General features: G+C 39.9%; 1 protein-coding gene across 2 annotated transcripts in view; it reads left to right on the top strand.

Moving 5' to 3' along the window:
* LOC135502981 (adenosine deaminase-like) overlaps positions 1 to 26,704 on the top strand; it is a 110,640-nt gene that overhangs the window by 25,458 nt on the left and 58,478 nt on the right. For both annotated transcript variants that reach the window (XM_064796217.1, XM_064796216.1), the window contains exon 2: positions 22,985 to 23,046. Coding sequence is in view for 1 of the 2 variants with exons in the window: in XM_064796216.1 (XP_064652286.1) it covers positions 22,985 to 23,046 (62 nt within the window). In the remaining variant the exon portion in view is untranslated. The remainder of the gene's footprint in view (positions 1 to 22,984; positions 23,047 to 26,704) is intronic.

The raw sequence follows: 26,704 nt of genomic DNA, 5'->3' as shown, positions 1-26,704 counted from the left end.
CATGGTATCCATGGTGATCTGAAGTGTTTTGAGCCCAAATCATTTTCCTTGACAGTTTTCAGAGATCAGGCATAGCCTGAGCTGAAGTGGAGGTTGAAGTTTAACATTGTGGACATTGTGGGTAAGGATTAATGTAGATGTGTGAACTTACCATCCTTACTCAAGCAAAGCCATCTTGTCTTCCACCTGCCAAACGTTGCTTCAATCCTCTGTCGTGCTCTTTGATGGTGCCGGTTGTAACTAAGTTCGGAGTTGGTCTCTGGTCTACGAATAGGATTTAACAGCCAAGGGCACAACGGATAAGCTTTGTCACCAAGTAAGAAACCGTCGTTTACAGCTCCTCGTTGTAGCTTCCGATTTAATTCACAGTTCGACCAGATGAATGCATCGTGCGTACTGCCAGGCCAAGACGAAACGATGCTAGTGAACTTCAAGTCGTTGGTACAGATCCCTTAAACGTTGATTGCGTGAAAGCCCTTACGACAAACATATGCCGGCTCGTTGATAGAATTCTAGACAAAGTTGGCTGGCTCAGATGCACGGTATCACCGTCAACTAACTGAAAGCTGCCCGTTACATAATACCGAATAGCACTAAGAACTTGCAATGAGGCGGGGACAGCGTGTGGTGTGGGGTGTGCGACATCGTCATACAATAGGTCAACAACCTGCATCAGCACGGGTCTTGGCATCCTATATCGCTTAAGCAAGTCCACATCGTCATATTTGTCAAATAGATGGATTCGGTCACGAAAGATCCGTTCTCGACGTAGTGCCCGACGATTCTCTTCTTCGAGTGCGAAAAACGCGGCCGCCATAGCTTCACATGTCTTGTACAGCACGCTCAGATGACTATTGAAGACATCCGCACGACTTACGCATGCTGTCGAGCTCACGTAGTTAAGTAAGACTTTACACACGTTGCGTAAAGTTACGCAGGCTTTGCGAATAGCGCGATAAATGTTACGGTCGACCGTAGAGAGACATAAGTGACACTTAACCCCTAAGAGCCTTTTGTGAATAAGGTCCCAGGCCAGCACCATGACCACTGTCACTGCATGTCAGACTGGCACTGATAAAAAGGGTACTTCCCAAAACTTCCAAAATTTCCTATTAATCTTGTTTTGAACCGTAGAACCTCTCTATTCAGGAACTCTTGGGACTGACAAAGCTGTCCTTAATAGAGAGGTTTCCTGATTACAGAGGTTAAATTGAATAGAAACAACCCACTTGGGACCAAAAGCACTGTCCTATATAGAGAGGGTGTCCTGCTAACAGAGGTGTTCGCTAAAGGAGGTTCTATACTGTATTTATTTTCTTAATCAATTGATTAGTTAAACAGGTTCACTAAGAAGTTCACACCTCTAGTCAAATTTTTCAGATTTATGCCAGAAGTCCACTTATCCATCTGAAATTCAGAAAAACGACTCAAATGTAACTAAGTCTAAAATGTAAACAAAAGCTTGTGGCATGCCGCATAATGAATGTGAAAATATACCGCAAAACCGCGCGTCATAAGCCACGTGACACAAACCTCATCTCATTAACATTTGACCAATCACAGCCCGGCTGACGAGCTGGCGCTCGTTGTCAGTTGAATGCGTTGTTCATATGGGCTGTCTGGAAGGGGTTGGTGGGAGGGTTACTTTAGTATCTCGGGCGGTGAAATATTGTAGTAAGGGTTGAAATTGGATTCATCGTTCAGGATTATAGGCCTAAATTGCAGTGCAGGATAGAGAATCAGGGGAGCTATCAATTCGTTCACGATCATTCATAAACAGATGCGTGCGTCAGTGACATCATGGGACGGGGACGTAAACTCCACCTTGCGCCTGCTTCTGCTTATGAATTGTGACAAGTAATGCGCTTCACAGTTGATGAAAATTAATTTTCGCACACGAAAACAGCCCATTTCTCCTCGATATTAACGGCCGCAAATACATTGAAATCCCTTCTCAAAGCATCTAGAGTTTCAAAATCTTTCTTTTTCTCATCCATGGTCTACAAATTTTTTTCCAGCATCTCCCTGAAGACTTCCTGGTATTCCTACAGTGTATAGACTTTTGGCAAAAGAGATATAAAAAGTACTACAAGTGATATTTATTTTGAAGCTAACAATCATACTACAATATGATAGATATCATTAATTTTTCATTTTAACCCCCTGGTATCGACAGCATTAACCCTCTCAGCAATTTAGTGAAAACTCATAAAAGGCCCTGTAGTAAACAATAGAATCATAAGAAGTTCCTACCTAATAAAAAAAATCCATAAAGAAACCCTAATATCGATCGAAAAACACAACCCAGCAGTCTACTGTACATGAATACATGAATGGGGTCAGGAAGCTGACTCGCCAACTTGCTATAGCCCTGTATTACTCGGTAAAATGTACAACAACCCGCCTAGGAACAAGTTTTATTATGAAGATATACACCCTACGCATCGCCCCTGTGGTGTTACTTTACTTCTCAGCCGCTTGGATATCTTAGGGCAGGAGTTTTAAACACGGGCGGCTACGGGTGGTATAGTGAGATCCGGCTTGGGTGGCTACGGGCGGTACAGGAGCTAAAGGGTTAACAAAGTGCGATTAAAGCGTTCACAAACTCCATTTCCCATAGGGTGATACGGTGTTGTGCGTGACTTAGACATGTTCATGAGCTTGCACAGCTCCGCAATGACCTTTCCTACAATTTTTACCTTGGTCACTATGAAGACGCTCAAGGATACCATAATGGACAATATAGTTGTTGAAAAGAACTCGTGCTGTTGTAGTAGCGGTCTGACTTTTAGTAGGTATACCTGTGCATTAAAATGATCGGTTATGACCAGAATGTTTTCATAAACATGTGACAGTTCTAAAGATAGGAAGTCCATGCACACCAGCTGCATAGGTTGAGTAGTGCGAATATTGACAAGAGGCGCACGCTCTTGTAGCTGTGGGTGCTTCCACTTGATACAAGAAAGGCAATTGCAAACCCACTTCTCTATTTGCCCAGACATCCCCGGCCAAAAGAACCGAAGTTTGAAGAAATCCAGAGTCCTGTCACGTCCGAGATGACCTAAATGATCATGAAACCCCTCAATCACCTTGGGCCGCAGACAGGGTGGGACAACAATCTGTCGAAAACTTTGGCCATTTAAAGTAAATTTCCTACAAAGTAAACTATCAACTAAGATCAACTTGTCCCAAAAAGAGCATAACCTAACCAGATCCGTGTGTTGTTCCAACAACAAATTTTGACTTGGACGCTGTTGTGACGCAACCTGGAGTTTAATTGACGAATAACAGGATCAGACTGCTGACCTGCCCTAATATCAACCTTTGGCCAAGGGGAATCAACCAACAGTGTCCTCCACAGGGTTTTCTCAAAGTAGGGTGATACCCTTGATTTTCATGATGTTTTACCAGTTTGACACACAAGGTAGGGTGGCCCTATAGGAACCCTCTACAAAGTTCTAGAGCAAGGTAGAGTGGCTCTTCCAAGGTAGGGTGGTAAGCTGCCAAGGTAGGGTGGGCCACCCTGACAAATAGCATTGTGGAGAACACTGCAACTGTGCTTCTGCAAAGATTAAATCATCTGAATCAGGCATACACAGTGAATCAACCAAACTATCTTCCACCTGCATGGCTTGGCATATGGCCTTGACACTTTCCATCTCAACTTTGGACCAGGGGAACCTTAATAAAACATCAGCATCCACATTGGAAGTGCCTGGAACATAAGATATGTCCGAATAGTTCAGCCAATCAACAATGCCCTGTGGCATCCAGCTTTGCAGGAGTCGGGACATAGGTCAGAGGGTTATTGTTTTGACATGAAAATAATTTCCATACAAATAATTAAAGAACTTTTCTGTTACTGTCCATTTTAAAGCAAGAAATTTCAACTTGTGAGCAGGATAGTTACGCTCTGCTTTGTTCAAACTACGACTTGCATCGGCTACCACACGGCGTTTGCCATTTTGGGTTTGCCACAATTTGGCTCCAAGACCTGAAGTGCTAGCATCAATGTGAAACTCGAATGGAAGTGAGAAATCAGCAAAACAGAGAATGGGTGGACCTGCCAATTCTTTGACAAATGACTCAAACGCAGACTGGTGTTGATCTTCCCATTTCCAGGAAGGTAGGAGATCCTTATTAAAGGCAGGGCTTTAGATAACAGGCATATGGGCGTATATGCGCCCGTGGAAAAGAATACTGCGCCAGGTTTTCTGGGCCTAAAACGTATTGTGACACCCCCTAAATGAACATCTGATTTCAGCGTACGCTTTCTAATATATCTGAAGGTGTATTCTGACGTCCAAAAATCCAGAGTCCCAATGTGTTTGGCATCAAACTTAAAACTTTCACCGCCCGCCCGCCTCACACTCCTCAGCACGGACGACACTTGATAGTCAGTCTGTCACAATTAGTTCCAAAATCTCCCGCTGGGGCTACTCTACCATGACCAAGTCCTGTTAATCATGCGGCTGGCCAATGAACGATGTTGCATGTACAGCTTTATGAATGAAAATGTTTTACTACGATAGTAGCTGGCCATATTTGGCGGCCGGTGAAGTCATCCTAGTGGCACGTGCCCAGAGTGATAGCTGTGATTGGTTACTGAATCTCAAGGTTACTGGTATTGAGAATATCTAATTACGAATTCTGCACGGCAGTGCCACCAGCGAGGAACTCAAGTACCAATCTGTCATGCTTTGGCTCCATTGTTTAGGGGCTTTAATTTCGGAATTCAGGGGTTCCCGTCGGCTGTCCAGCTGTTGAAATTGAGCATGAATAATGAAGCCTGGAACAGCCATTATCAGCTAAGACGACGAGGTGGCGAAATAGGACAAGCTCTATACTTACTCTGTGGTTTGAGATGCAAGAGAACTTTGGATCACAACATGCATTGCATAACATAACATGCATTGTATAACTTGAGTTTATACTTCCAACCTTAGGAAATTGGAAGTATCTGTATGCCCAGCCTGGGATAATACTGACAAGTTGGGAGTATTTGCAATGCCAGTTAAAACCCCAAACTCCCAAAATGGTGCATCAATAATGTTAAGGAAATACTTGACTTCCTGACCAAAAAAGTTATCTAAAGCCTTGTAAAGGGGCGGGCCAATATCGAAAAATCCTTAACGAACTTCCTGTAATAGCCCGCAAATCCTAAAAACTTTCGGACATCATCAGCATTCTGAGGGGTAGGCCATGATTAAATGATCAGGATCAGCCTCAGTTCTCTCTGCTGAAACCAAGTGACCAAGATATTTGATTTTCTCCTTTAAAAAAACACATTTACTAAGTTTGAACTTTAAACCACACTCCTGGAGTCTCTGAAATACTCTCTCTAATCTCTGGAGGTGTTCCTCCACCGTAGGTGTAATTATGACAAGTGCTAATTGAGCTTAATTGCGCTTGAGTTAAGGTAAAATGGGGTATTTGTAGCCCCGGTCTAATTGTGTGTAGGGAATGTTGTATGCGGCATTTGATGTCATTATTAAGGTGATACTATGATGTGATTTACAACTTTGCGGAAATACGTCCGCTTTTAATTGTTGATCACAAATGTAAAGCTAAAATTTTCCATGTTTGATTAGATTTATTATAAAATCGCTGAATGTAAACCACCGCGACCGCGAAAATGTTCATGTTGTGACGTCATCAACGAAAACGTCGTCGGCGTAGCGCAATTTCAATGGCATCGGAGCGAGCTGTGCGGGCGGGATTAAACCATCAATTTCTAGAAAATATGCATTTCGAATGGAAAACCTTACCGATTTATGAGAAAGTGACGTAGTCATTTGTCAAAAACAGCTAAAACATTTTATGGTGAAATTTGACACGAGTTACCCTTTAAAAGTTAATTTTTCAGAGGCACTTTTCTGACCAAGATACCCTCGGGGTATTTGTAGCCCGTTGGTGCGGGGTATTTGTAGCCCCTATAAATAGCTCAATATATCCGGTCATAAATCATGAAAATGCTAGTTTTTTTATTCTTATACTCGAGTTATATCATTTGATCATAAATCTCTCCGAATTAGATAAAATGTTAACCTTTTATGTACCAACAATGATACATTTGAGGTTTCATACTAGTTTATATGAAATTATTTCGAAATAATGTTGATATTTTCAAAGTTACTGGTGTCTCTGGTTAAAGCCACACGATTGACTAGATATCAGCATTTTTCATGGTACATGTACATTGTATTGCCATTAAAGTGGTGCCAGCTATAATTGGGGTTGATACCCGACCCATCCCTGAAACTAAAGTTTTTAACTGCGCATGGCAAGACCGTCAGTCAATTCAGAATATCACAAGCTGTTGTCACAAGGTGTAATGTGCAACAGAGGTGATAAATAGATTTGCGACAATATTGTTTAAATTGTTGGTAAGTGATTGCATCGAACATCACTTAATGTGTTCAATAAATATCATTTGATACCAGCTAAATCTTGTCGTCAACCTAGAGTGGAATAATATTGTAAGCTTTGTTACTAATAAAGACCATAAACCTGTGAAAAAAATGTTCTCATACATATATCATCATGCAATTTAAAATTTTAGTCAGGGTTACAAAGTTTTGTATTGTCTCTGAGAGGCATTGTTTTAGATTAAGTTTCCTAAATTGCAGGCTGTAAAATTGGAAGAGGTGCCACTTCAAGATGCTGGCCAGTGTTAATGAATCTGCCTCGAAATCTCTTGCGTAACCAATGTTAAATGTGAAAAAGGGGTTACAATTACCTAACACGTAGGCCTTCATTTGGCCAAGCTGTATGCAGTGCCTCTGTGAAAACAATAACATGGATTTCAAGCTAAAAGCAAGAGATTTTCGCGGCAGAATATTTTTCGCCAGCCTGACCTACTCGCGAAAATATTCTGCACACGAAAAGTTTCCGTTCTACACTATTATAGTGAACAATATTTTGGAACTGTAAAATTAAAATCATTTCTAAAATGTAGTGTTTATACTTAAAGTGGAAAATTCAAATGTTCTGGAATAGTGGATTTTACTAAGAAGGCTTATCCTCATGAATCTAAACAAAAAATTAAATGTCATAGATTTTTGAATAGGGGGTCACATGTCAACTATATTACAAGGTCCATTGGTTGCACTTTATTGTAGAATAGGTTTGAGAAGTTTTGTCAGGTCTCATTGAAAGGGGAATGTCCGTGTAAGAGGAATGTCCTCTTTACTTTTCTAGCTGTCCATTTGCAGATCATGCAAAGAGAGTGTTCACAAATCCTCCTTTTGGCTCACTGTGGGGGAATCTATACAACACCACAGCATCCGTCGTCGTCTGTATCCTGTTTCAAAAATAGTGGTATGTTTCTTAACCGCTAGTGCTATAAACGTGAAACTTTGTACACCGGACCCCTCAGGTCAGGTGATCTCTGACAATGAATTTCAGACCAATCTTATTCTTGACTTGGCCACCAGAAGTGGAAACCTAAAAAGTGTGATATATCTCTTATGACCTGTTTTTCGATAAAATTTTTATGCTAGGTTCTCCTAGCAAGGATACATCACATGTCATACGGTTTTTTTAATTTGACCTTATTTTCCAAGGTCACAGAGGTCAAATGGGGTAAATTGGTCATTGAGTATAACTATGGCACATTTCTTAACCGCTAATCTATGAATTTGAAATTTGATACACATGACTCCCTACGTCATATAACCTCTGACATTGAATTTCAATCTGATCTGATTCTTGACTTGGGCACCAGCGGGCCAAAACTAAAAAAGATAAAAAGTGCAAAATCTTGCTCATTTGTGACTTGTTTTCAATGAAATTTTTATGGTAGGTACTCCTAGCAAGGAAACATCGCATATCTTACAGGTTTTTGAATTGGCGAGGTCAAATGGTGTTAATTGGCCGTTTGTGTGTAACTATGGCATGTTTCTTAACCGCTAAAGCTATGTACTTGAGATTTAGTACATATGACTCCCTACGTCATGTAACCTCCAACACTGAATTTCGGTTCGATCTGATTCTTGACTTGGCCACAAGGGGGCCAGAAGTGGAAACCTAAAAAGTGTGATATCTCTCTTATGAGTGACTTGTTTTCAAGGTCACATAGGTCAAATGGCGTAAATTGTGTTTTTCAGTGTGGCACGTTTCTTAACCGCAAAAGGAATGAACTTAAAATTCGGTATACATGACTCCCTACGTCATGTTACCTCGGACACTGAATTTCAATCTGATCTGATTCTCGACTTGGCTACCAGGAGGCCAAAACTGAAAAAGGTAAAAAAAAGAAAGTGCAATATCTTGCTTATTAGTGACTTGTTTTTCGATGATATTTTAATGGTAGGTACTCCAAGCAACAATACATCACATGTCATACCGACTTTGGTGTAACCTATATAATATACATGTAGCATGTTTCTTAACCAAGATGAATTCCTTACCACCAAATATGAGGAGCACAATGGCCTTGTGCCATTTCATTTTTTGTAAAATGAGACATTTCACTGCTATAATTGCTCATATATTCATGTTCACACAAACCCAATCATCAGTCAATCAAAGTTTGAACAAAATTAGCCCAAACGCAAAGTGTCCTTAGAATAACGTTTGTGACATTTCACTAGTTTTTGAGGTTTCTTTGTAAAAGTGGGATTTATAAAACCATTTTTTACAAACATAAATTAACTCTAGGCAAAATAGCATATATTCTTGTTCAGGCAATTAAATTCATCACTCTGGCAGTGGTTTCAAAAAATTTAGGCAAGACTTCGACCAATATTGAAACACTATATTTTGTAGATTAATGCAAAGAGAGTGCCTACAAAACCCTCTTTTTAGCTCACCTCTTAGCAGAGGTGAGCTTATCCCATACCGTGGCGTCCGTCGTCCGTCGTCGTCGTCGTCGTCGTCGTTGTCGTCGTCGTCCGTCGTCCGTTGGCAGGGCACGTTTCGTAACTGTTAGAGCTATTGAGTTGAAACTTGGTACACATGTACCCTTATGTAATGACACCTTGGAGACCAAGTTTCGGTCCGATTCGTTTCATGGTTTGGCCACCAGGGGGCCAAACTTTAAAAGTGAAAATATGCAATATCTCCCTTAATAGTAGTCAGGAAATTTTGAAAAAAATATGGTAGGTACTTCTAGCAAAGGTGCATCATATATCCTCCGGGTTTTTGATTTGACCTCCTTTTCAAGGTCACAGAGGTCAAATGGTGTAAATTGGCCGTTAGGATGTAACGATGGCACGTTTCTAAACTGCAATGACTATTGATACCAAATTTGGTGCACATTTACCCCTTAGTCAGGTGATCTCAGGGACCGAAGTTTGGTCCAATATGATTCACCACTTGACCACCAGGGGGCAAAATCCAAAAACCTTAAAAATGTGATTATTCCTTAACTTCTTGCCCGATTGCCAGCAATTTGATATCATGGGTACATCTAACCACCATACAGTATAAGACACACATGTTTTTTAATTTGACCTACTTTTCAAGGTCACAGAGGTCAAATGGCGTAAATTGGCCGTCAGGCCGTAACTATGGCACGTTTCTTATCCGCAATGACTGTTGATCACAAATCAAGTACACATGTACCCCTTGGTCAGGTGATCTCAGGTACCGAAGTTTGGTGCGATCTGATTTGCCGTTTGGCCTCCAGGGAGGGGGCCAAATCCAAAATTCTTCAAAATGCTATTATTCCTTAATTACTTGCAAGCCGTTTGCTTCAAAAAGTCGAGATGATTTTTTTCAAGTCGAGATTTTTTTTTTCAAGTCAAGAAAAAATATTTCAAGTCAAGAAATTTCTTCAAAAAGTTGAGATTAGTATTTTCAAGTTTACACATTTTTTTTCAATTCTACAAGGTTTTTTTTAAGTCGACTTTTTAAATATATATACATGTTTTTTTTTAAGTAAAAAAAAAAATTTTTCATTAATTTTTTTATATACAACTTATCAGTTGATTATTTTTCGAATTCTTTTAAATTTTTTTTCAAGTCGATAAAAATTTATTGTAAATGACAAATTTCCTATTCAATAAAAAAAAAACACATTCGAGACAGAAAAAATAAGTCGAACATTATGACGTCATCACTTTTCGTGTACAGTATGTAGACTCGTCCCCAGCCGTTCTCTTGCTGACTTCGCATTCTAATGCCCACATATATACATAACAGGGGACCAGTCTATACAGTATGCAAGATGGCGGGAGGCGACGTTGTTGACATTGCCGAGTGTCTGCGTCAGTGTCCCGCTATGGTCCGGCGATCTGAAAGGGCCAGACATATCCACGCCCGCGTCCGCGCCCGAATAATCGCTGCTATTCACCATTTACACTACTAACAACAGACGTCGTGGCTGTCGAACACGGCGGTGTTTGTGCCTGGAGCACACACGTGGCAAATCTGGTGATTCTATTAAGCGGGTAACGACCGTGTTTACAAAATTTTCCAGGTCCGACTTATCCATGTTCTCCGCCATTTTTTTTAATACCGGCGGTCCTACTAGGCGGGGCGCGCAATGTACACAAAAACTGATGACGTCTTAATGTTCGACTTTATTTTTGTAGCGCTCGACTGATTATTTTCTCGAGTATGAAATTTTTACTTTCGACTCTATTTTGGTATTTATTATGTATCATTATTATATTTTACAAACACTACTTTTATTTTTATAATCATTTTTTTCTCGCAGTGAAATTTTTATTAATTGATTCAACTTCAATAAGTTAAATGAGAAGAAAAATAAATATCTCGACTTGAAAAAAAAATTTAATTTCAATTTTTTTTTCTTGACTTGAAAAAAAATATATTGACTAGAAAAAAATCATTTCGACTAGAAAAAAAATCATTTTGACTTTTTGAAGCAAACGGCTTGCCATACGATTGGCACCAATTTTATATCATAGGTACATCTAATTCTAACAACCATTCAATGTGTCACCCGGGTCTTTTTTGATTTGATCTACTTCTCAAGGTCACAGAGGTCAAATGTATTGTAAATTGGCCATTTTGGGGAAATTGTAATTGCTTGGACCTACATCAAACCTAACACTACATGACACAATACCATGCTCTTCATCCATCTTTCCTCCACATGAGGTGAGCACAACAGCCCTGGCCATTTCATTGTAAGATGTGACATTTCACTGCAAAAACTGCTCATATATTCATGTAGTCACAGACATAATAATCAGTTTGTCAAAGTTCTAACAAAATTGCCCCAAATATAAAGCGTCCTAAGAACAAAATAACTTTTACAATCTTTTGTAAAATTTTTGTTCATCAAAGCCACTATTTACAAAAATCAACCATGCTTCCAATCAGAGTAGTCCTAGCTACACTAAACAATGATATATATATATTAAGCATAGTACTACTAGTAATTAATCTCTCTACCTGCGATAAGCTCTGTACACACTGACAATTTTGTTGCCGAGTGTTGTCAAGTTTTATCCAATCAGAAATAGGCCACAAATCACATGATCTACCTGAAGCCATGTGATGTAGTCAAAATAGCAGCCTCCAGCAAGGAATGGTTATTGAGTGAAGTGGAACAACTTATCGCAGTATGGGAAAGTTGTGCCTGTTTATGGGATGACAGTAGACAGGAGACAGTGGTAGGCCCCATGCTGGTCTCTCATATATATCCATGGTCTTGTCCACACTCTTTTCTCATCTTTACGTCTTCTTTGCCGTCTTTCAATCAGGATAAAATTATGGCAGAACCCCCGACAATACATCTTCTTCTCTTGGAATCTTCCATTGTTTATGAATTTCCGTCCAAAATCCTCATTTTCTCAGAAACATCCGATAACAACTGAAAATGTTGTCAGTGTGTACAGAGCTTTAGGCTTGTTTATACACATCTGGTTATGTAATAATCACTCAAAGCAGCAGTAACCCATATCCTCAACTCAAAGGAGGTGCTAAACCCTGCTGCCTTCTATTGTATTAGTAATCGGGAGGACGGCTGATCTATGGAACAACCTCGAGACTTACCTGTAAGTTAAAGTTTGATTGAGATTCTATTGAATCCTCAATCAGGATTGGAGTAATAACATGAGATAGCGGATGCTAACTAACCATACTTGAATGTTGGAGAGAGGACACGAGAATACCACGGAAAGAAGGGTAAGGACACAACAAACACAAGAAACACATGAAAACACAGTTGAATTAATGATCATCAAAATGTACATCAATAAACCGGACTGAAGGTTGGGCATCTTATTACTCCATTCCCGATTGAGGGTTCAATAGAATCTCAATCAAACTTCAACTTACAGGTAAGTCTCTTTTAATTTTTAGATTCTTTCTCACCCAGCAATCATGGTCATTACGTAATCCCATGAGACTTGAAAGTCTCCTGTCTGAACGACGACCAGAAACACGGGATAAACAGAAACAGCATAGGAAGCTATGCCTCAAGACCAAAACAATACCGAAGTAGGTATGAAATTAACAATCCCACCATATATACAAAGAATGGGAAGGTACAAACCACATCCATAAATTCGAAAGTACTAAAGTTTAAGTAGTACAATGCTGGCGCAACTTGTAACCAGTGTAAAAATACGTAGCTTATAAATAAGCCTTTGTTTGCTATGGCACAAGGAGCCAAACAGATCATGCTAATACCAACTTTTAGCAGAACTATCGAGGGTGAAACCTACAATAATTAATTTGCTACAACCAAGATATATCATAACATAACGTGAAAAATAGTACATATAAGACAACATTTAAATGCTAACTGTAGATGTATCTCATTGCCATATACATCAGTGGGCCCATGGTGACAAAAGGGACAAGACCTTAAAGGTGATGCGTGTAAAATACTTCACCAGTTTGGAACACTAAAAGAGAAATGTTGTATACGCTATAAGTTTCATCAGACAACACTGAATGGGTCATATGACGGTAAAAATACTAGTGAATCAGTGTGCAGAGCACCGTCATCAGAAGCTTGAATCATAGTAAGCTTAAATTACTCTCTTTTATGGGGTCAGCATAGCGATTAGCTGGAGCCACAATCAGTAGGGCAATAGCCACAATGTCCCGGTAGATATGCTCTTGCCAGTGAACTGTAAATAATCTAATATTGGTATGGTATAACAAGTAGTTATCCAACTTCTACATTTGATATACTATTTGCACCTTGCCATTGCCAATTGCCAATTGCTTATTGTTAGGTATTGAAACACCCATTTCTGATTGGATGACGACTTGACAACATGCAACAAAGAATTGCTTTGCACGTAATTTGCAACATTTTTACAACATGTTGTAAGAATGTTGTAACAAAATTTCCACTGTACACACTAGCCACATTTTGCCAACATGGTGTTGCAACCAGGAATGTTATAAAATGTTGCTAAAATGCTACCAGTGTACACATGACTGGTCTAGGAAGGTACTTTCTTCCTTCCATTTACAACTAGTGAGCACATGGCCCCTGGCCATTTCATTCACATTTAGTTTTTGGCACACCTTAGGGCCGCAGTGTCCCACGTCCGTTGTTGTCTGTAACCTCTTTCAAAAACAGCGGCACGTTTCTTAACTGCGAGGGCTATGAACTTGAAACTTTTTACACATGACCCCCTAGGTCAGGTGACCTCTGACACTGAATTTTGGTCCATTCTGATTCTCAACTTGGCCACCAGGGGCCAAAGGTGTGATATCTCGCTTATAAGTGGCTCGTTTTCGAACAAAGTTATGTTTGGTTTTGGCCTACTTCTCAAGGTCACATTAGTCAAATGGCGTAAAATGGCTGTGAGAGTGTAACTATTGCACGTTTCTTTACCGGTTAAGCTATGAACTTGAAACTTTGTACAGATGACCCCCTGCGTCATATAACGTCTGATGCCGAAATCTGTTCCAATCTGATTATCGTCTTGGTCACCAGGGGACCAAAACTGAAAAAGAAAAAACTGTATAGTTTGCTTATGAGTGACTTATTTTCAATAATATTTTCATGTACTCCCAGTAAGGTTTTCACATATCGTACAGGTTTTTGATTTTGACCTACTTTTCAAGGTCACAGGTCAAATGGTGTAAATTGGTTGTTCGGCTTTAACTAGGGCATGTTTCTTAACTGCAGTGACCATTGATCTCACCTTTGGTAAACCCCTTCACAGTTAAAGGCCGGGGGTTGGCTATAAATAGCTGATTAGTATTCAGTATGGCAGAAACACACACATTTCATATGCATGAAGAGCTCTGACCAAATTTTTCACTTTTTCTTGAATTATTCCTATACGAGGTGGTGTATGAATCCTAAAATGGTACATGAACCCCATAAGTGCAAAACTGAATGGCTCAGCAATTTAGAGTTCATAAAATCTTTGAACTAATGAAAAATAAAAGAATTGGATAATTTCACTTCCAGTAACAGTTATATTTTCAAAATGAATTGGCAGCCAGCTAATGAATATTCATGATCATAGTACCCTGTGTTTACAACATAGGGTACCACTTGTGTTGCTATGGTAAACAAAGATGGTAGATGAAGAGAGGCAGATTGCTGGACATGCTAAGTAAAAGCTTCTACTTACTAAGCCATGGATTGTGTCAAATCCTTTTAATGAAATTATTACAAAGGTACATCCCAAGCAATGTTAAATCAGCAATTAATCCGCAGAAGGTTTGATAATGCCCCATTTATCGCCAAACGTCCCATTGCTTATGTCAATTTGCAAAGTACATTTCATATCAAGTGTTCAGGGATCCATGATTAACCCTTTCGCTGCGGATGTACGCTTCTTTGCGACCAAAAAAATTTTCCGATCTGTGCGGATGTACGGAGAACTGCGACTTGGGAGAGACCTGAATCAGATGATGTTTCCAATAGAAAATTAGTACAGAAACTTGTCGCTAGGTGTCCTGCCATGTTGTTTACCGCTAGAACTTCAGATTTCTGTGTGAAAACTTCGGTGTTTTTATTCAAAGTCTTGGCGATATTTTGAGTCCAAAGTTTTGTAAACAAATTTAAATGGCTCAGTCACGTGTTCGACGAACTGCAGAATCAATAATTGATGAAATAGTGAATTCGAGGCGTTAGAAGACGAGTCTGATTATGATTCTGAACATAATGCCGATGTACACAGCGTGCATGGGGATGAAAGTGTGCATGATTCAGGGTCCGAGGGGGGTGATAGTGATAGCCTGGGTCAAGATGAAAAATCTAGTTTTTTTTCTCGTTGATTAATATTAATAAGCGTTAATTAGTTAATTAACATAATTTCAGGTAATTAACAAATGCATAATTTGAAAGTCCCTGCTGTCCCCAACAATCTTTTCCAATAGTCCAAAGCTCTATCTCTTCTCCTTCAGGCTGTATATTGTCCTCAAAGTTACCTATGTTAAAATTGGCTTTTACAGTATTTTGGGGGCAGCAAGGAATCAATATTGAAATAATTTTGAGCGGTGCAACGAAAGGGTTAAGCAAATTATATGTTTCACAATTCTAAATCATTTCGATTTCCACTTTAAGAAAGGAACAAGTGTCCAATTATAGGCCTCATTATAATCAAAGACCACTAAAGTAAATCACCAATCTGAATACAATACTATCCTTCACGAAAAATGGGCCAAAACGAAGGATGAGTCATTCCCACATGTGGCCCATGTATGGTAGAGAAGCAGGGTTTGGAAACCATCGTCTAACTAGCAGAAGAACACATTTTGGCATGATGTCTCTTTTATGATACACATAATGTTTTCGACGAGGATCAATGGATAAAGCAGCAGCCTTCCTCTCTTTGTATCTTGGATCATCCCATACACCATAATGAAGAAGCATGGTCCAAAGTTTTGGAAATAGGCCTCCTATAATCATGGTTGTCTTCATGAGGCCAATGATCCTCTGTCTCTCACCATTACTGTCTATGATGTTCATCACTTATACAAGGCTTGCACAGACAAAGGTGATACTTTTCCCTGTCCTGATCCTGCTCCAACTTAAAATTGTTCATGTAGGGCTGTCCAGGATCTGCACCAACTTCTTGATCATTTGCCTCCCCTTCCGGGTCGTTGTCGCTTTCCACTTCATCATGTTCATCATTCTGCTGTGCGGTGTTCAAGTCTCCAGGATTTACTTCCTCTAAATCCCAATTAAAGTGGTTAAAAAGGGCCCGAATTGTTTCCTTTTGCTCCTCGGTATAACGCCTCGAAGTGCAAAAATTACATTATTTTCCATTGCTGAGTGTCAAGGTTCAGAGACAAATACTGAATAAAATATGGGCCTATCCTTTGGAAATTTGGCGGGAGTATCTCATGACCTTAAAACTTTGAACTAGCGGGAGGGGGAGAGGGTGTAGATGTCTTTAAAATATTTGTTCACAGTCACCTTTTTTTAGCTACGCTGGCTTCCAGCGGAGCTTATGGTTTGTACTGGAGCTGGCCGAAAGTAGTTCCAGCAAAATAGTTGCATTTTCATCCGAATTTGCTGTAGCTGGGCCAGAAAATGTGCCAGGATACCAATATTTTGAACTCTTGTTTCGATAGGATTATAGCTATTCACAGCAGAAAGACTAAACGCCCCGTAATTGGCAGTAATTGGCAGATTTTAAGCTGGAAATTGTCGTCTGGTCAAAAGTGGCAAAACGGCCTCGATCCTACCTGTCTCTGTAATGTACTGAACACGCTGCACATAAGGGATTGCCCTATGGCATTGCAGCCCAGGCTGATAAAGTGATGGCCATTTTGCGAATGTATATAGAGTGTGTACGTTCACTTCAAAACATAGTTCCAATCTAAATTTTTCATAACGAGCAGTTAGAAAGTGGTATTTTATTATTTCCTTATATTTTGAATCCCATTTTCAACATGTGGTTTTGTGGGGTTATTTTGTCTAATTCTTATTAATATTGCCGATAAAAGACACGTAGAGAAACCCAGATTCATGCGCTCAGTTCATCTACGTACGGTAGACGTTTTGACAGAAAACCAGGGTGAGTTTTCTCTGTATTTTCTCTTGATTTGCTAGGTACAATTGGCCATGACAACTGTTATTTGAAAAGTCATAGTATAGAATGACTCCCGTAGATTGTTTACATAGGAAGTGTTACTATTTTTGGCTTTCTGTCTCGTTAAGTTTGCTCAGTCATTGAGTCGAAGTCGAAGATCAAAACACACATGAACGCCATAGTACATTTTATTCACAAAATGGTGTTGCAAAAGATTCTTCCCAATCATCAGAATGAAATAATCGTAATACTTCACAATTATCTATTACACATAAATATAACAACTACAGGAGAATGACTTTGAAATCCAGACAAACGTTTGTTATAAGAATACTCTCTTTGTATTTATAAACATCATCGACGTAATCAAAACAAACCCGAACGCTAGATGAACAAACATGGCAGACCGCTTCACAAGACGTTGACGTTTTCTCATGTTTCTTGTCAAAATAACAATGATATCGTACACCTTTGATAGTGACACTGGTCAGTGGTCAGACACTGGTCATAGTAGTCTGCTGGAATTGGGAGGTATTTTTAATGAACAATAAAACTGCCATTCTCAGTCTATGCTGATACGGAAAACCGTGAGGAGCTGCATGAACTGGGCCTACATTATTTACCAAACATTACAGTTACATACCCGATACCGGTACATGAACAAATGCAATACACTGCAACATATGTGCAATGTGCAGGGAAGTGAAGTATGCATTGCAAGCCATGTGTCCAAACTCTACCAAGGTGAACGTTAGTAAATAAGGGTGAACTTTTTCAAATTTAACTTTATTTTACCCCCCCCCCCACCAGTTCACTAGTTTTTCACAAAAGTTTTGATCTTTTTTTGTACATTTATGTTTTACCTTACCACCAACATGAACAGCAAGCCATACAGGGTTGTATAAACTCTCACAGTTTTCGCGTAACATCACAGACTACTCATTGTTTTTGTAACACAATCGGGAATGTTAATAATGAATATCTTATGTTGATGGTGTTTTTTTACAAAGCGCTATTTTTTCTCACGTTTACAGGATGATGCAGTCTATATAATCTTCGAGTCATTTCGGTGGTCTCCACTGGCAAAGTGGTGTTGCTGTGCATGCTGTGGAACTGGTGACACGAAACCAATCAACCAGTCAGCCATGAGATTGACAGGATCGGGAAAGAAAACGCTGTATCTTAGCTGATTTGTCCTTCACGTTTTGGTCTTGTTTGACTGTATTATACAAGTTGATTGAATAAAGAAGCCTTGAAATTGAATAGGCATCTCTGAATTTTTATTTATTATAATATTAAATAGAGCTTGCCTATTAAACCTAAACTCTTGAACATGCAACCTTTAACCCTTATACTAGTGTCATGCTCTTAGGTCGAGTTAAAATTCCTACCCCTTTACTGTCGGGCTCGACCCTGAGTCGCGAGAGAGGGTAATGCCTCAGAAAATAAATTATCCACAGCGCAATTGGAGTCCTTTATGTTTAGTTTATCTGCCAGTGTAAAGACGGCACTGCATGTGATCATTTGATACCAGGAAACCAAATTGTTTCTACATGAAAATTTCCCGCAACTTGCAACTGAAAGTCAAGCACCTTTTCAGAAGAGGTCAGGCAAGGGGTATGGTAAGAGACGTCATCATGCCTCATGTCACAATCAAGTAAGAGACCGCATTGTCGCCTGAATGATATGAGACAAGAGGGTGATGTCACAATCAAGTAAGTGACCACATTGTAGCCTGATCGATATAAGAGAAGAGCGTGATGTATGAGACCCTATCATGCCTGATGTCACAATCAAGTAAGACTTCGTAGCCTGATTGATATAAGAGAAGCGGGTGATGAAAGAGACGGCATCATGCCTCATGTCACAATCAAGTAAGACTAAGAGACCGCATTGTAGCCTGATTGATATGAGAGTAGTGAGGGTGATGTTAGAGACGGCATCATGCCTCATGTCACAATCTAGAGACTGCATTGTAGCCTTATGGGAGGGAATAGGGCAGTGTCACAAGAACTAATCTAAACTAAAGTAATGAAGGAAAGATTTGCACTGACCTACTTTTATGACCTTCTGCCCTACTTTAAGACTGTTATAGCTAAAGTAGTCGTGTTTAGAAGATAATGAACAGTAGGTTTGTGCTAACCGATTTTCATTACCAACTGACCTACTTGGAGACGGTTACAGCGAAAGGTGTCATCCGTGTTTGATATCAAACTAAAAGTGTTCCAGAGTAGGTTTACCCTGATATACTTTTATGACTCACTAAACAACTTCAACACCATTAGAGGAAGGCAGTCGCGTTAATGGACTCAAACTAAAGGTATCGAAAGAGCAGTTTTGCGCTGTCCTGCTGAAACACAGTTGCAGCAAATGCACTGAAGGTATTGAAGAGCGGATGTGACAAAAGAACCCCTCAACTACTTCATTCACTGCAGTTCAAATAAAACCTTCACAACTGTCATCCACCCTAGGGGCCGAATTCATTAGACGTGTGTAACTTCTCCCTAATTAGTTATAAGGCCTATTCATGTTCTGTGAAGATTTACATGAAGGACCTGAATCTGTCTATTCAGTAGTTAAACGCTGTTTTAAGCTGAACGCCCTTCATGAATTTGGCCCCATTGGTCTAAGCTTGATTCCATCTAGTCTGTCCACATAGGTCTCTCTATCTACCATAAACCTACATTCTGGTATTTGCATATACTACTGGCTACATTTTCTTGCCATCCATCTCATTCCTTGCTATTAAATTCCGCCAGCGTAGCTATTCAGACCCCCAGGCCTCTAGTCATATGGATGCTAGTGATCTGGCTTTTGTTTCATCTTTTGGTACTCTAATCAACCTCTCCACACGTGTCATACTTAGTAATCGCATAACAGAACATCAGAAATAAGTATTATCTATATCTTCCACCCCTTTGTACTTGATAACTTGGAATTGGCCAGCATCTTCCAAGAATAGAATGTGTTACAGGTTAGCATTTGCTGACCTAAGCAGATTCTTCACCCTTAGTAACCATTTTAATTAGGGCAAAGCATTTGTGTTCAAGGTTTCTGGGAAAGCAATGCACATAATTTCAGAATTTGAAGGATCACTCAAAGACAAGGTCTGTTAGTATCAGTCATCAATTTTGACTTACTTGCTTTTCAGATTCTAGAAGTAGAATATATACAAAGTCTGACACATCCTGTTAAACAAAGAAATACATTCAGTGGTCTTGCAAACTACTTTAGGCTGGTGAAGATTTGGGAAGCTCTATCATAGATAAAGGGGTGTTGTCTCTTTCTTGAACACAGTGATCTCTAGTTTTCTGCAGTCCGAGGCTTAGAAAATGAGCCTACCACTCCCCACATAGCTGCAATGCAGAGCCAATTCTAACCAACTGCATCAAAGTACATGTAAGTGAGCTTGGGTCCATTCACTTCCATTGAGGTAACCATGGCTAATAATCAACCAAAACCATACACTCGCCCTCCAAGGTTCAAAATCGACATACCAGGAGATGTCGATCCTATCGAAAATTTCAAAAGTTAGAGATTACTTGAGAATGAAACTTGGCAGTTGTGTGACAAATGCTACTGTCATGGAGAACATCCTCGACTTTTGGGAGAAGAACCACCAGGTGGAATCTGGCACCGAAGAATACTGGGCTGGAGCGAACATGTACATGGCCACACCCATTGAGAAGACAGACCAGAGGAATTTTGTGGTATTGGACATTTCCTTTGACAAGATGCTTCAAGTCGCAGAGCAGCATGGAAGGTATTGCACTTCCGACCTTTCGGTCATAAACACAATTTATCGTGGACATTGCGCAATCAAAAAGCTTCAGTGTAAAAGGCATAAAGCGCGACACAACTACAGCTGGGCATCTTCACCATATTTGCCAAATGGAGAGTTTCTTTGCAACACACGAATCGAACATGGATATTTTGCGAGTGGAATGCTTCCAATGCAGTACAGGAGATTTTCAGAAGCTGCAGGGATAGGAACTATCTCAAAACAAAAGCAAAAATCAATTTTTGAGGATTATAAACCATGTGTGACAGAGGAGTACAAGGCATCAACCCTCCAGGCCCTCAATGAGAAAAAACAGCACTACCCAGAAGAAGAAGGTATTGAAATAGAAACAGATGCAAGGCATGGCTGGAGAAAAACGCCAAGAACTCCAGTGTTGCGTGCCTTCGGGACAAAATCCATAAAGTTCTATCATGTCAGAACATCACGAAGGAAGATGACAAAGTGGCCTAACGGCACGAATTGATTGGAACTGTTCGACTCTACGATTATTTCAATTCCATGGGAACGAAAATCAAAGTCCACAGCCATGACAGAAACCTTTCAATCAACTAATTGGTGCGGGTGCATCAAAAAGACACTACCAATCAGAATGACTTATGGCATGGAGTCAAGGGGGCCAGCAAGGCTGTCCTTGAAGTTGGACAAGGTGCAAAGAAGAGAAAATGTGTCACATGGCATGAGCAACTTCATGACAAGGCTCAGCCAGTTGCCACCCACATACACTGGGCAGTCCAGAATTGTGAAGGAAATCCTGAATACATCCGGACCTCCTTGGATAATGTGGTGAAACACTACAGCAATGACCACAGAAACTGCGCCAGAATATGAAGATGTAAAAAGGACCGCAACTATAAACCTTCCCTTGTTGTCATCACAGATAAAAAAGCCAAAGATCTTCTCCAAACAGCCATTCAAAATAATGTGATTTATAAACACCCAGATGATTATGTCCTTGGTAGGACGACTTACCACACAGAGTCATTCAACAATGTCTTCAATATATTCACCAACAAACATATATCAATGGGTAGCGACAATTACCAAATGCGAGCCAACCTAGCAGTAGTTCATTGGAACGAAAATGTGGACCATGATGTTACTTCTGTGTGGACCAGTCAGGCAACCAGAAGTTCCCAAAGACAACGAACAAAAAAAAACCAGATAGGCGAACACTTATGTATATAGAGATAATATTTGGAAGCGGCTTATGGCTAAAGTATACCACCTGAGTAACCTTTTCTCATCTCACAATGAATTTCGAGCATCATACAGAATTCGTGTCATGGTTTTTGTTAGCATGAGAAATGGGATTCAGGCAATAATATATATAGACACAGTGTGACTAGATTTGTGTATTTTGTGTAAAAATGCAGAATTATCAGTGAAAATGAAGTTAATCGTGTTACAATACATATTTGTAACTAGCCTGAAGGAATAGCAAATATATCAAACCCGTAATCCTTGGAATTTATTCACATGGAGTACGTTGCTGTTGTAGTAGGAATAAAGCTGTTCACAGTTACCTCAGAGTAACCAGTATTGATGTAAATCAAAAATTTTGAAGACATCTCCTGCATGGAGATTATCATATGATTCATATTAAAATGACACCATCACTATCTTCATCCATCATACATAAAGTTTTTTAGAAAGATGAAAATTGCCTTGTAAAATTGCTTTGATTCTATTTAATTGTTATGGACAATAATAACCTTACAGACTGCAAGATCAAATCAAGTAAAACAAAACACTTATCCACTGCCACATGTTAGTCACATTAGTAGGACTGTTTACATTCTAAAAATAACCCAGCCATAGCAACTCTCCAAGAGTTCAGTATGCATAGCTCCTCCCCAGCCTGCTTATCTATCCAGGTAGCCAGATAGCTCGGCGGTGGTAGCCAGCACCGTATGGGCCCAGGCCTTTAAGTTTGTCCCAAGTTGTGGAATATGGCTGTACTATTGAACAGTTCTCAGTTCGCAATAACATGAATGACAAACTGGTAGTGAGTCACACAACGGAGAATATACCAAGTACCTGATGCATTCCCGATACCTTCCCGGCAAAGGATCAACAAAGATTTCTGTTCCAATATGTTTATGGCACATTTACGACATCTCTTTGGACGGATGGGGAGCTGGTTGATCACATGTATTGTGCAGATTCATCATGTGAACCGCGCCTAGCTTTTCCATAGTATTATTCTGTTCTAACAGTCGTGTACTTTAGAGTGCTTTACTTTCAGGTTGAGCTGCATGTCCACCTGGATGGTGCAATTCGTCCTTCCACCATTTTTGAATTGGCAGGGTAAGTAACATCGTAATCAAATATATGCTGTTTTGCACTGTGTTTGCATTTCTTTATACATACATGCCATAATCAATGTGTTGGACTCCATTTCATGTTTTTGTCTTTGAATTTTCTCAGTAACATGAGTAATGTGTTTATTGACGCATCTACTTCCATTGATCTCGCATGATCAGGCGTTTGGTATAGGCCCTGGGCTTAATACAAGCAAGGGCTTATTTCGTGACCACATTTTGGAGTCGGGAGTACAAGCGCATTTACATGACGGAAACAAAAGTTCCCGCAAAAGTGATTGCTCCAAAACCAAACATTTTGCTAAAAGTGACTAAAAACTCCTGTCAAAGAAGCCAAATCCAGATCTGATCATCGTCAATTGCCCGTGACATTAGTCCATACGGTCTGTGGGCCGATAAAACCATATAGCTAGAAGCCATGTCGCCTATCCAGTGAATAGAAGTCTGTGCCACAATTGACCAATAATAATTATTTTATAGCTATTCGATTGGTGTCCGTCCATCTGTGGACAAATTAGGCATTTTGCAACCATAAGACCTAATAGGCCGTCGGGAAAAACAGCCCAAAATATGCTGCTGACATAAAATTCATTGTGATTCGCCTAAAATTCAGCTCACCTGTGGGCTAAAAGCGCAAAAAAATATTGTCGAATACCACCAGATAAAAGTTGGAAATAAAGTTAAAGATGTCTGCATAATATTGAGGTTTTGATATTAAATAGATTAGTTTCGATTTATGTCCCCAGTTGGCGGTATTGGGTAAAAATGTAAGTTGGCACATTGCCAGCTGGTTGGAATTTTGCGGTTCGAGGCAATACTTTGGCATCCCGAGCAACGTCACAGTTGCGCAGTAAGGTTGTGCGCGCCTGAAGCTGCATGTAGAACACAGCCATTTTGTTAATTGTGAAGGAATAATAAGAAGGAATAAAATCACTTCGAATCAATGGTATAAGTCGATCATCTGCTCAACACACCAGGTGAGATGTCTTGATTAGATTCTTGCGATTGGTTTAAAGTTATCAGTTTTTACCTGGGCTGACGAAGTCAGCACAGCTGGTAGAATAAGTGTTCAAATTCTGTCTGTCCGTCCACATGGTGTCCCAGTTTGTAATCATACGACCTAGAGATTTCGACTTACTGTCTAATTTTCAGGAATAGAAACCAAAAATCAGCACGATTTGACCTACATTCAGCATTCGAGACGGCTTTGTCTAAAAATGCTATCTCGCTACTGGAGGAGGAATAGTGTTCAATTTGGGTCTAAAAATAAGCTAAAATTATATTGATAAAGTTTCTGGGGAAAATATGCATTCCATATACAGTATAACCTCTCTATTGCGGACACCCATGGGACTGGCCCCAGGTGTCCTTAATAGAGAGGTTATGCCAAAATCGTCTGATAGGTGGATTCCAATCAGTGCTAAGTTCAGAAGTCTTGAATCCTTATATTTCAATCAGGATTTTATTTCATTTTGGTAGATGAAATAAAATAAAAGACAATTGAATTTAAGTAGATTAATATGTTATCTATTTTTATTGGTACTTGACAATGAACATTGTATAATATGTTATTTATTGTTATTTGTACTTTACAATAGACACTGTACAGCCGTAATTAGTTATGTACAATAATTATTCTATACTTAATTAGCATGATGGGATAAACAACTCAATAAACTGCAATTGATGTTACAATATTGCTTTGCATTATGTAAAGTGTGTTAAGCTAATGTTAGACCCTGATTACATGTAGACACAGTCAGGAGTACTGTTAGTCCACTGAATCAATGCAATTTTACTCTTAATCATCTTGAATACAATGGCAATGTTTTTACTTTAACAAAGTCACATTCGCAATGTCTTTCTTTGAAACACAAGACTTATTGCAAAAAGAAAGTGTCCAAAGTTGTCTGCCTAGCATTTCGTTTAGAATCTAAAACGTGTTCTTGTAGAAAGGTTTCGGATTTAAGAACGTCGATCTTAACAAAAAAGTATAAGTTGAGCTGCGTATGTGCAGAGCCATAGCATTTGAATTGATCTCGCATGCTGGGTCAACCGTTTCACTTTCATCGTCAACTTCATCTGTGTGTAGCTCGTCGTCAACAAATGGGTCTGTAGTTGTGGCTGGCGTACAGTGTTCGTTAAGAAGCTGCTGCTCGTACCCTTCCATTACATCGTCCATAACTGCCGTCTCATCGCCGAAGGCTATGTAATCTTCAGCATCCATGATGTCATCGATATCAAAGTGGACCTGGGCTTCTTGAATGAGCTGTGCAAGGGGCAGGTAGTTGTCAGGATCTTCGTTGATAACATCATCGGTGAAGCCAGATCTTGCAAAACACGCCATAACTGACGAAAATTTGACTTCCTTAACCGCAGCTATGACCCACTCGTATGCATCAAGAACGGATGTACGCATTGGTTCAGTTTAGAGATGTCCTCCCCATTGTCCATACGAAGAACGAGAGACTGGAGGAGACGATGTCTGTAATTCTTCTTGATTGCCGGATGATTCCTTGTTCGAGAGGTTGAAGCTTAGACGTGGTGTTGGCAGGCAGGAAGATGATTTTCTTCGATAGGCTGAAATCTTTTGGATGTGATGTGGCATTGTCGATGTAGAGTAGGATGTGTCTTCCCTGGAGTCAAATCCTGGAGTTGATGACTTCACCCAACGACCGAAAATGTCTCCCGTCATCCACGATTTCTTGTTGTGTTCCCATGCGATGGGCAAGTGACGTTTTGAAAGATTATGAAAACATCTTGGTTTGGCCGACTTCCCAATAATAAGCATCTGTTCAAAGTCGCCCTTGAGGTTGACGCAGAATGATACTGTGATCCAATTTTTGGATTTCTTTCCCCCTTGCATTCATCTTCCCATACTCTCAGCGTCTTCAAAGGCAATGCACGTAGAACAGGCCACTCTCGTCCATGTTAAAAATGTCTTTTGGGTCATAGCCGGCAATCAGTTCAGGCAGTTTCTTCTTCCACTCGTCTACAACATTTTCGTCAACACTGTCACTTTCGCCACATATTCTAGCTTGGTTGATGTTGTGTCTGGTCTTCCACTTTTCTAGCCAACCATTGGAAGCCTTAAAATCCTGCTTGTCCAAATCACTGGCGAACTGTTTGGCTTTCTTTTGCGGGGAAACCATTGTTTTTGCCTACTGTCTGTAATTGGGAGGGAATTGGACCAAAAATTAGCCATCACCCTGTCCGCAATTCGGAATAGAGAGGGGTCCGCCGTACAGAAGTTTTTGTTATGGAAATAGCTTAGAAAAAATCTGGACAGGCCAGACGTGTCTGTAATGTAGAGGTGTCCGCCTGCCAGAGGTGTCCACAGTGAGAGGTTCTACTGTAGTTAAATATTTTCTGCCAGGGGGTGTCATTGGCCCCAGAAAATTTTGAATTTTTACACACGAATGTAAATAAACCTGCTAAACTATCATCAAAGGTATTGTATCTTTATTTCTAATCTTGTAATTTTGTGGAAATCCTTTGTAATTGCGACAAACTTTTTAGTTTAACCCTTTAGCTCCTGTAGCCGCCCAAGCCGGATCTCACTATACCGCCCGTAGCCACCCAAGCCGGATCTCACTATACCGCCCGTAGCCGCCCCTGTTTAAAACTCCCGCCCTACGATATCG

Source organism: Lineus longissimus, chromosome 19 (assembly GCF_910592395.1).
Source record: "Lineus longissimus chromosome 19, tnLinLong1.2, whole genome shotgun sequence".
Taxonomy (NCBI): domain Eukaryota; kingdom Metazoa; phylum Nemertea; class Pilidiophora; order Heteronemertea; family Lineidae; genus Lineus; species Lineus longissimus.
Note: the sequence above shows the minus strand (reverse complement) of the source record. Positions and strands in the feature narration are given on the sequence as shown.